The following is an 11,909-nucleotide window of genomic DNA, read 5'->3' as shown; positions in this document are numbered from 1 at the left end:
ATCTTTATTGTTACTGTTGATACACTGAATGTGTCCTTAATGAACCAAAGTATACACTGCTTTATACATTTCACACATATGTAATGTATCAGTTACAGTTTATTTATGATTTATTTTAGAGGTACAATTTTAGCTCAGGCTTATTTTGACTTTTATTACTGAAACAGACGGTTTATTTCACACACCTATTTCAATAAATCTATTCATCCCCACTTATGTAAAATGATTGTTGGTGTTGTAGTGTTGTTGCTGCTATGTAGTGATCTAGGAGGAACAATATAGGATTTTTTTACTAAAAACCATTACAAAAATCAAAGGTGAAAGGCCTAAGGTCATTCAGATGTGCGTTAGACACATTAAACTATTGTAGTTTTCATAAAAAAGAAACATTAATAATAGATCATTTTGACAACTTTACAGTTGCCAAATAAGAATACATTTTTTTATCAAGTGTTTAATGTGTCGCATTTTCGCATTTGTATAGAAAGCGTTTTGATAGAAAAGAAAAAAAAACACGAAATTTTGTACTCAGTGTGCAAAGGACCTTAATTCCTCAATCTTCAATATTGATGTTTCTGGAAAAACACTCAAATGCGGTGCTGGCAGGGACTCAACGCCAGCTTTTCACAAGAAGCTTTTATATTTATTTCAAATCCTGTTAAAGACAGTTAACCACGTGGCACAATCAGCAGGTTCAGATGTCCCTGACCTTCCCCCAGCAAGACTGCCTTTGTTCCTCTGAAAGATGCCTAAAAGGAAGTTAGTGAAATGCAGCAGCGGCGTGTGTCATGTACCCTTCAACACGCTGCACCGCTACATGCAAACCCGCAAACAATGAAGTGTTAGCTGGGTCTATTTAAACCCTAAATTCGAAAAATCCCCCAGTGCGGACTATGATGTGTGAAGTGCGCACTTTGCAGCAGGAAAAGTCCTTTTGAGCGGTAGTGCTAATTGTATTTAGTGTGTTAAATGCCAAGGTATTTAGTACAGTATTGACACAGAGGGAGTTTCTTGCCAGGGCCGTGTGTATGAATAAGAAAGATAGTTTAATGAGTTTCTATCCAGTTAAAAGAACATTTAACATTTGAATCCAACTTGATACACGGTTTCCAAAAGGGATCTGTAGGTGCGCATCGACGAATAGCCAAGCCTGAATCCAAGAATACACAGCTTCAGTAGACAGGCTAAATATGTACACTTTTTATTGCACAACTATAGACCTGCAGATTATGCAAAATAGCAGAATCGTTGCTCACAGCAGACGATTTTTCTAAGTCATTATAATTGCCTGGGAATTTATTGTTATGATTGACGCGACTTCTCGGNGAGACAGGCTAAATATGTACACTTTTTATTGCACAACTATAGACCTGCAGATTATGCAAAATAGCAGAATCGTTGCTCACAGCAGGCGATTTTTCTAAGTCATTATAATTGCCTGGGAATTTATTGTTATGATTGACGCGACTTCTCGGAGAGAGTTCGCCATACTGAAAGCCTATAAACACACACTGAAGCACAACGTACTGTCGGCATGTTAAAATCCTCTCTGAGAAGAAGCGTCTCTGAAGAAATATTAATGCTAAAGTAAATATTTGGAATGAATGAACGAGCATACAAACTAGTCTTTTATGTCTTACCCTGGTTATGGCCCTTTTTGCTGATAACAGCATTGTCGTCATGCGATCTTGTGACGCGATCCCTCAGTGTGCGTGATGCATATTTAACCTGAACTGACAAACAAACCAATTGAAAAAGACGTGAATCACATCACACATGGATCGTATGCACACTTGTGCAAAAATAGAGCTGTTTCCGATGTCTTCAGTACCCCCTGCTCAGGGTGTTTGGCCGCCGCGCGCACGCTGTTCTTCAATGCGGCGTGGATTTGTGCTCCTGAGGTTTGCACGCATGTTAGTTGAGCTGAAATCTGATAAAGCACAGCTCGTTCGATTTTTATGACCCATTCGTACTGTAATGCCATCAGCCTTGTAATTCATTTATCCGGCTGCAGTTTGGGATGGACTAATCTAATATGCATAATTCAATGTCGTACTGAAGTCAAGACCTGCACGAATGTGCAAATGGACTCTACTTGACTAGTAAGCGTAGACGCCATATTGACTTTTTCACAAATGAAAGAAAATGTGCTTGTGAGGCACATATTTGCAGTCCATTCAATAGGTTGTCACAATTTTTCATATCTGAGAACCATTTCTTGTTTTTATGTTAAGGCATGTGAAATGTATACCTCTTATGTAGAGAAAGATTAATTTGCAATTAATAAAGAAATATAAGTAGGCATTCAGTTTATATAATGTTTATAACTCTATAAGTCTCTATGTCTTGACATTCTATTTTTTTCCGTCATTTACTCAATTTATCGTGCTTTCCGTCTGCTGTTTTATCTGTTTCTCTTTCGTTTTTTTCTGTCGGTCTTTCTTTTTTTCTTTAGTTCTGTCTTTTATCCGTCCGTCTATCTGTTTATTGTTCTTCCTCTTATGTTTTTCTCCCGTTCTGTATATTTGATATAGAAAGTGCACGAGAGGAGATATAGGCGCTATCACAGATATCATAATCTCGAATGACATTTTCTCTTTTCTCTGTTGTGCTAGTTTGTGTCTGAATAGGAGAACAGTACTGAAACAGGAGATAACGGAGGTGGAGGCGGAGAGAGAAAGATGGAGGGACTGTGAATAGGAAGAAGGAGATGCTGTAGGGGTTTAATTTGCTTTTCTCTAACAGACGGCAACAGCCAAAGAAAGTTAATTACCCTCCCGTCTCACATCTCGACATGTGTGTGTGATGCGACCAGGGGTGCGAGCGAGTTTCTGTGCCCATCTGTTTTCCTGCCAGCCAGAGCCGTTAAGAGCCTCTCTACTTTAGCATGCGACAGTTCTTGCTCTTTTACTCTTTCTCTTCCTGTGTCCCTTTCTTTTCTCTCACGTTTCATGTAGCGGATTTGTTTGTGTGACCGAAGGCTAACTCATACTCCTGTTTCTGTGTGGTGTGCTGAACAGGAACCCCCGTCCCCCGTCCCCCCCCTCTGCATGTGACACAGGTGGTGTGCCTGTCCATATGTCTCAGTATCAGACAACAGCATGAATATTGCATGACTTGAAAACACGGTAAGAATCCCTTTGCAGGAAGTAACACAGGAAGTGAAACTCAGAAACTTGAAAAGAACAATCACAGTCCCGCAATGGTGTTTGCTGAGTGTGCTGTATGTGTGCATATCTTGCAGGTGCATCGAGCAGGTAATATTATACCTTCTAGCCCTAATTGTTTTACATGGTGACATACTGTCATGTCAGCATTTACAGGTGCTAGAGATTTTATTACTGTCTGAATTGATAACGTGTGTATCAATTTCGAATAGTGTGCAGTAAGTGATTTTTGAGAAAATCTATCGATATTTACAATCACCAAAACAAACACAAAATGCAATTCACAAATACACTAATACTAGTGGTGCAACTGATCACAAAACTCGTGGTTTGGATCATACTACAGATTTCAATTTTCAGATCAGCCAAAAAAAAAAAAAAAAAAAAAANATTTCTACCTCGGCAGAAACTACTAGCTTAATACTTGCAATACAACAAGAACAATTTCACAATTTACAAGCATAGACGAACAAGCATTACAAGCATAGCAATAAAAAGACAGTAGAATTCACCGTAGTATTCAGATGTCGAAATTGAATAATTAAAGTCCCCCTGAAATCAAAATAAAAGTTTTTTGGGTGTTAGTATCAATATGTTAGTTTTAAGGTTACCTATAAGCCAGTGTGCTCCAAAACAGTGATGAAATTTGCTTTTAGAAAATATAAAGGCCCCAAAATACTTCAAAGGAAATCAAAGAACAAAAAAACGACGTAATTTTGAACAAAATCAATGTTTGTTTAGAGTTCATTTTGGCAGTTCGGCTCACCAAAGCAAACTTTTTGGGCCGTTTGTCTTGGCTCCTAAACACCTTTGGGCTATAATTGGTCTGATGCGGATACGCAGTGGGTGTGTTTAGAAACTCCTCCTCCTGTACGATCGCTCGCGGAGAGAAAGTTTAGCGAAAGCAATTAATTCCTACAAAGAAATGACAACTAAGTTATGCAAAAAGTGATGTAGAGTTTTCCAAACCCACGAAAAGAATGAAAGGAAAGGTAGCGAGAAAATAAATATTACACCATACTACTGCCGTCGTTGTTGTTGTTCTTTCAGGCTGTCATTTGCAGCTTTACTGAGCTCAGTGGCTGGTCAGAGCAGATATAACGCTATCGGCCATTTTAAAATGGAGGCGGGGCCACTCAATAAGTCCCTCCCTGTTTATCTGTTTCAGTTAGTCAAATCATGTCACCACATAGAATAACGCTGCGTGTTTTAAGGCTACTTCAGGGGACCTTTAAGTGTAAAACAACACTAAAATATTACTTCATAAATTAAATACAAATTAATCTTTGGTATTATTTAATTAGCAGACATTGTCATTACTACTTTTCTGGGCCATAAAAATGTCAGTTGCGTTGCTGTGTTTTCAGCATCAGAAAGCTCTTGGATTCCACCAAAAATATCTTAATTTGTCATTTGAAGATGTATGAAGGTCTTACGGGTTTGGAACAACAATGAGAATTTTCATTTATACTTTATTATTTATTTTTTGGGAATAAATATTGAACAGGATTGTCATTCCCATTAATAACAGCCAAATTCATCTGCGTATGTAACTGGATTAAACACAAACTGACAGCTGTATGTAGCTGCAGTGTGCATGTGTTTTGTGTGAGTATAATTGCATCACTGTATCCTCACATGACACAGTGTCCAGTCGCTTGAGGTATAATACAGAGTCACGCTAAGGTTCTTTTACATACGTCATCTTTTACAGAAACAATTACCGTCATTGCTTAAAAGACAATGGTATTTGTCTAAGGAAGTATGTTTTGCACATATGGGGGAATGGGACAACAGGACTGTGTGTAAGAGAACAGGATGGTGAANATTGCTGTACAGTTTAATGAACGATTTCGTATGATTTATTCCATTGGAATGACTAATTTCTCTCCCCAGATCCTCATGTGTCTTTCCCCAAGTCTATTTTTTGCGGGCTGCTTTAAAATTGAATTCTCTCCCCTGTTCTTCGCTTCTAATCCTTATTAGAAGTTTTATTCTTTTAATTATTTTGGCCATTTTTTCTCTTTATACATCAGAGAGCAGAAAGAAAAATGCGTGTGAACCTGTGAGACAGTTATACTAACATATCCTGAACATGTGCATAGCCGCCTCTTTTTTAACGTGCCGCAGTGCACTTTGAATTATTAATTGATGTTTTTTAAATCTGCAAATGGCAGAAAATTCTCAATTTATGCAGCCTCTCGTTGCTGTAATCTTATGTATCCAGATGAACAACTAACCGTTTCGAAAGGAAGGAATCTGGTAATATGTAACTTTTTAGGTAAACAATAAAATCATATTCATCATATCCAGCGCATAAGCAGGCCGCATTTAATTGTGCAAATAGATTTGATGCTTGCAAACTTCAAGTCCAGCAGCTACGCAGAAAAAAAGGCGTGAGATTTCTCTCAGAAATTGCTAGTAAGATTGACAATTACGAAGAAAACAACAAGGAACATTTTGAAGTAGAAAGGCTAAAATTATATTTTCTAGGAAAATGTACTCCATTAATCTTTTACAGCTTAGAATTTTTTTTACAGTGTACCTAATCCTTGAAAAGGCTCAGAACACAGGATACAACTTCATTTACTTTATACTATACAGTACTTAATACTGTAACCTCACAGGGCCTCTGCTGAGAACCAAATGAGAGTGTTTATCTGTCATATCTATATTTCAAGCCACTCACATCAGCAGCAGTCATATTTTTATCCTGTTGTGTAACCCGTCCTGTCCTCTTAGGTTTCTAGATGACATAAACACTCTGATTCAGACTATGTTTGTATTTGTGATGTCAGACTTTGCCATTTTGAGTCGATGCACAAGGGATATGCGTGTCTGTTTTCATCTTTTAGGTTTGTGCTCACTCAGGTGTGTGTGTGTGTGTGTGTGTGTGTNCAGGGGCCTTTGGCGATGCCACTGTGATGGACGAGGGCCACCAGAACAGTGGCGTTACCGCTGTGCCAGTCATAACCTTGAGCTCAACACACACACTCTCTGACTGTTGGTGAGACCTCCTTAGAGACATCAGATGCCAGAGGTTTTTGGCAAGCTTTTGACTGCTTTAGCACCATACTGCTCCGTTCTGTTTGACATTCATCTCTTAATGGTCGCACCTGCGTATATTAGCACACAGGCACTGACACTCAGACGTAATTACTCTAACGCTCCTACAGTACTGCAATAAATGTATGGATCATTCTCAGGAATGATCTCTGTGCTACTTAAAGGGATACTCCACCCCAAAATGAACATTTTGTCATTAATCACTTCGTTCATGTCCATGTTACTTACCCCGCTTTGTTCATCTTCGGACCACAGACTAGATAAAGATATTTTAGATGAAAACAGGGGACATTACTGTCCCATTGACTGCCAAGTAAATAACACTGTCAGGGATCCAGAAAGTATGAAAAACATGGTCAGAATACTCCATCTGCCATCAGTGGTTTATTTAATCTGAATCTAATGAAGCGATGGGAATTCTTTTTGTAGGCAAAGAAAAATATACCATAATCCTTAATATTATATAAATGCCATCCTTGTTGCACGGCTGACGCAGAACAGCGTACGTAGTCCATTCAGTGGATACACAGTGGAGGCTGTTGTTATTTTTACGTACAAAAAATATTCTCGTCGCTTCACAACACAACCGTTTGAGACATCAAAAAATGTGCCTGCTAAATTACAAAATTTGAATGTAAAACTATTTTTCATCTTATATCTAAAATAGTTGTTTGACTAGCAGTAGCAAGTCATGGTTACACACATACTACACAAATGGCATAGTAAAGCATTTTTAAGATATGGTCAATCATATAATGTGTGTTACTCTAGCATTGATGTCTGGGTGGGTTAAAAAATATAGAAGAGTGACAGGATGGCAGTGGCCAGTGGTTTTTTTTTTTGTCTTTTGATGGCTTGCTGTTCCCTTCAAAAATGGCTGCCCAAGCAGATTCAGAGCACAAAGAGACACACACAAACACTCTTCAAAGAACTCTATAGGTACAGTTGGACAGGGACATTGACAGAAGTTTGGTACGGCTTTCTGGAGAGAGAGACAGAGTCACAGAGGAGAGGCTTTCAGGTTTGTTTTTGTCAACCGCCGCATGCTGGGCAGCCTCCTGCTCAAAAAGCCTTTAATGGACTGCAATACATACTTTTTCAAACCTTCAAGATATTTGCTCTTCTGTTGATGGCAAAAGAAGATGTTTTGGAAATACCGGTGTTGTATCTTGTGTTTCACAAAATTTTTTATACAGATTTGGAATGATACTAATTTTTGGATGAACTATCCCTTAGCGGAACAGTCATAGGATACCACGTAAAATAATTTGGTCCCACTTTATATTAATTGGCCCTAATACGTGGGTAACAACACTTTTGTCACCGTAACAGCACTGTAGTCAATTGATACAAACTGGAAATAGAGATTATAGAGTTTCTTTATGTTTAGGAATTTAATAAAGTAATAAGTTATTTTGACTCAACCTTCTGTTCAGAATATTCAGCAAACTTTACTTAAATCATAATTTATTGCCGGTAACAATAACTTGCTTGAGGTGAATGAGATGAGACGAGTGATGTTCTGAGTGATTGACAGGAGGCGTGGCTATGTAGGACTGCGGTGTGTGTGTGACTTGAACTCGTTGTCGGAGAGAGATAGAGAGAGAAAGTGCAGCTGTCATTTTATCGATCCTATGGCAGCGCAGAATTGAACCGTTTTGATTATTTCTGTATAATATGTGTTGAAAAACTATATTTTTGATAAAACTATTAACAAATGCAAAACATTCTGGGCTGGAATAAACATTTGGGGCTGTTTTCCAGAGTCTGCTGTAATTCTTTTGGACTTGTAGTGTATATCACCTACTTTTACCAACACATTTACTGTCTGGGCCTTGTAGTGAAGGATTATGTTCTACAAATTGGTTTTGAATTTTTAGGGCTTGTCTGATTTCATAGCGATTCACTGGAGCCTCAGCGTGCGATCCGTGATGCAGTGTAATTATGTTATAATGACCTCTCCTTTATCAAAGCGTATCACGCTCTGCTCACCTCCCATAGGAACATCATCCTTCCTTCCCTTTCATGTCTTCCTCATCTCTCCTCTTTTCTCATTGCATTCCTAGTTGGCTAATAAAAGATTCATTTCCAGTCCATTAATGAAGGCAGATGGCTGGATTAAAGAAAGCCTGTTAAAGAATGGAATGTTCACCCTCCGTTAGGTCAAAGGTCAAATCTGAGGTTCTGTTTGAGCAGTTCTTGGAATAATCACTCCAAATCATCTGCTAATGTGGTATAGCGAGTCTACCAGAGTCAAATGTCTTATTAGTATTCACCTTTCATTGCTTAAGATGTTTGGCCTTAACAGAGGTCACGGAAAATCACGGAAAAATAGAGTTTTTGCTCTTTTGATATAAAAAAGCTTGATGTACTATGGAGAAATACTCATGTTCGCAATGCAAAGCTTCCTGGTCAGTCCGCCAAGACCTTTTATGGAAATTAAGCTGAGAAGATAGATCATTTATGATTTTGTTGTTATGAATACATTAGCATATGTTTATGTGGTATATGTGCTCACGATTCATTGAAGGCTATTTAGTGTTTGGTAATTTGGCTGTGATGTTGATCCTTGTTTCACATGCAAAGTGTTTAGCCCATCATAACAAAGATCATTTAAATATGTCCTAAAGATACGGTAGCAAAACTGTTTCTTAAAGCTGCTTCTACAAGATTTATTTCCAAGGGCCAGAGAGGCTTTTTTGGTGCAAGAAGACATTACTTTATCTCTGGACTTCAGGGGAAAGGATGTGAGAAGTTTCTTTGGAAAAGCTGCTTTATTTTGGTGTGAAGATGATAAAGTGTCTGTGTTTGTAACTTTTTCAGGTAGCGAGCATATCTACGGTAAGCTATTACTCACACTTCGAGGCTTGTATAGATGTAATATATGAGTTGCTTGAGTATGGTGTTTAAAACTATATAGCTGGTGTACGGTAATGTGTAACTGAAGTCTAACCCACGGTGTCTGGTCGCTGGTTGTAGGTGTAAAATATCGTTGGCAGCTTTTCAAGTGTTTGCTTGTACCTGCGCTTGTGTGTAACACCCTGTGTGTGTGTGTTTCAGGTGAGAAGATGAGGAAGTTTGCGTACTGTAAGGTGGTGCTGGCCACCTCTCTGGTGTGGGTGATGCTAGACATGTTCATCCTCCTCTACTTCAGCGAATGCAACAAATGCGATGACAAAAAAGAGAGAGGATTGCCGGGGAGAGACAGTGAGTACATGCACGCACACGCATTTGTGTTGTATAACATTGTGTTGTCATTTGTAATAATAAACATGTCCTAGCACTTCTATTTTTTCTATTTAGGCACATTTTTCTTGATGAAATATTATCCACAGTTAATGAATCCCATAATAAATAAAACAGACAACATTGCGACTTAAGCAACCGAACATATCGAACCATGACACCACTGTGTCGCATCAAACCGAACCGTTACACCTCTAACACATATAAAAACAAAAAAACACAGCTTTTTTTTCATTCTACTTTTTAAAGTATTATTTACAATATAAGTTTAATAAAATGATGTGCCTAACTATTCATTATATTGTGTTACAATTAATTATACCAATTCAAGTATCATGAAGCTTAAGTAGATGCATCATAACACAGTAACAGATCCTGTTCTTTATTTTAAGTCGATATGACCAGTATTCTTCTCTTCTCTGGTTATTGTGTAAAAAAAAAAAAGAAAAGAAAAGAAACTGGCACTAAATAAAAATGGTTTCTCAATTCCCAACTCCATTATTTACTGTACAGTATGAACCTTTTTTTCCAATTTCAAGGCATTCCTAGATGCTCCCGAAAGGAGTTTTTGTCAGATTTATCTAACCCCTGGGGACAGTTTTGCCCCTAAGGTATACTGTAGCTAAATAACTCCAAACACCCAGACAGCTAATGGAGGAAGCACTCAACATAACACACACAAGTGAGAAGACTATTTCCACTGAATGTGTGTGTCTGATGACGTTACGTTGTGAAATACGGGCAGGTATCGAACTGTGTTTGTTTCTGTGGGATAAGAAAAGAGTTGTCGAAATAAAATCTCATGGTTTTATAGCTGTATTGACTCCACAACCTTTGAAGGATACAAAAGCATTCCAGTTTCCCCTAGAATGGAGAATTTAAAGCAATATTCAATTTTAAGGACCTTTTTAGTTTACCTTTAGTTTTGGTGTCTTGATTAGTCTCAATGTAAAGGTAAAATATAAATCTAAAAGCAAAACCAGTGGAAAAAAAAGGCTATTTAACAGAGCAGAAATAAGAACAAAAGTATGTGGATGGCGATGCAGTGTGAAAGCTTATTGTTTGACAAAGCTTTCTTTGTCACTGACTGACCTTTCTATACTCCTGATCAGGTCACTTTGGTTTGGTCACCGGAGAGCTGCTTTATTTTGGCCATCATCTCACAGAACAATAACCCTAAAATAATCTGCTCACCACATTAATAAAGCACATTTTCTGCTGCTTGTGCTTGTGTCCTTAGCGATGATTATACGATTTTTACCCCCAGAATCCCAGAGGAAAGTCATTGGATTTTGCTGAGCAGGGAAACAGGACAAAGTTGCCTTGTAATGCGCTCAGTCCGAACAGCTAAATCCTGCCCACTCGACATGCATGCGGCTCACTCGTATATACTCACGCAGCGTACGCAAGCTTAAAACAGGCAGTTTGCCTCTTAGAGCAGATGTAATCTCTCACACTGTTGCAAATCTGACCTTAATCTCACCAAAGCATGCTTTTTGAGTTATTAATGATCAAAGCTCAGTGCTTATCTAGCCCCACAAAATACACAAAAACACACACTTCACACACACGTGGCACAATGAACAATTGTTCGCAGACATCTAGGCCACAAATTCTTTTCGCTGGGCAGGATGTAAATAAACATTTGCTTTTTCACCATTCTGAACTGTTTTAGCGCTTTTTTGAAGATCATGACTGGGATGAATATGAAATGTCATATGTTGATATCAACTTAAATGCAGGATTTTTTTAATGAAAAACCATTAAAAGCACACACACACTTGTGCCTTCTGCAGTTCTGCAAAAACTATGGCAGTGTTGTTTTACTGTGTGTATTTAATTAGCCCTAGAAAAAATTCATTCGAGATGAGGTGGGAATGCTACTGTGGTTGTGGTTTTTCATTAAAAAATGCCAAACATAACAGAATTCTCTCGTAATGTGTATGTATATCCACTTTGGACAGATTAAATAAACTAGTGAGAGCGTGATGGGTTTATTTTCTAGAAGTCCACAGGGCCCAAAGTGGCCATAGCTGGAGAAACGCCCATGTGTACTCAATCAAAAGCCAGGGGAACGGTCTTGACTCTGTGTGTTTGTGTTCCAGCTGTTGTTCAAAGGCCTCACGACGGCCCGGGGGAGATGGGAAAGCCAGTGGTCATCGCTAAAGACCAACAGGAGAGGATGAAGGAAATGTTTAAGATAAACCAGTTTAACCTGATGGCCAGTGAGATGATTGCACTCAACAGATCTTTACCGGATGTTCGTCTTGAGGGGTGAGAGTCTGCTTATTTATGAAAGCTTTTTTTAAAGTGAGTTTGTTTTTGTTTAATAAGTGGATTTTTTTTATGCTTGTAACTGACCAAATTAACATTTTGAACTCTGGGGGTTGGCGTTTGGATGTTTGACTTTAAAATAACTGACAGTCGTAT

At 38.3% G+C, this 11,909-nt stretch overlaps 2 protein-coding genes across 3 annotated transcripts in view; both read left to right on the top strand.

Annotated features, from left to right (window-relative positions):
- The window catches only part of LOC122351447 (waprin-Phi1-like), a 6,590-nt gene extending 2,322 nt beyond the window's left edge, over positions 1-4,268 (top strand). The window contains exons 5-9 of the mRNA XM_043248527.1: positions 1,843-1,901; positions 2,631-2,692; positions 3,021-3,086; positions 3,245-3,257; positions 4,218-4,268. Coding sequence (XP_043104462.1) covers positions 1,843-1,901; positions 2,631-2,692; positions 3,021-3,086; positions 3,245-3,257; positions 4,218-4,268 — 251 coding nt within the window. The remainder of the gene's footprint in view (positions 1-1,842; positions 1,902-2,630; positions 2,693-3,020; positions 3,087-3,244; positions 3,258-4,217) is intronic.
- A 5,006-nt stretch (positions 4,269-9,274) lies between these two features.
- The window catches only part of LOC122352064 (polypeptide N-acetylgalactosaminyltransferase 1-like), a 31,029-nt gene continuing 28,394 nt past the window's right edge, over positions 9,275-11,909 (top strand). For both annotated transcript variants that reach the window (XM_043249558.1, XM_043249557.1), the window contains exons 1-2: positions 9,275-9,440; positions 11,585-11,753. In XM_043249558.1, coding sequence (XP_043105493.1) covers positions 9,302-9,440; positions 11,585-11,753 — 308 coding nt within the window. In that variant the 5' untranslated portion in view covers positions 9,275-9,301. The remainder of the gene's footprint in view (positions 9,441-11,584; positions 11,754-11,909) is intronic.

The sequence above is a fragment of the Puntigrus tetrazona genome, chromosome 9, assembly GCF_018831695.1.
Source record: "Puntigrus tetrazona isolate hp1 chromosome 9, ASM1883169v1, whole genome shotgun sequence".
In the NCBI taxonomy this organism is placed as follows: Eukaryota; Metazoa; Chordata; class Actinopteri; order Cypriniformes; family Cyprinidae; genus Puntigrus; species Puntigrus tetrazona.
The sequence above is the reverse complement of the archived record's forward strand: the minus strand, read 5'-3'. Positions and strand labels throughout refer to the sequence as shown.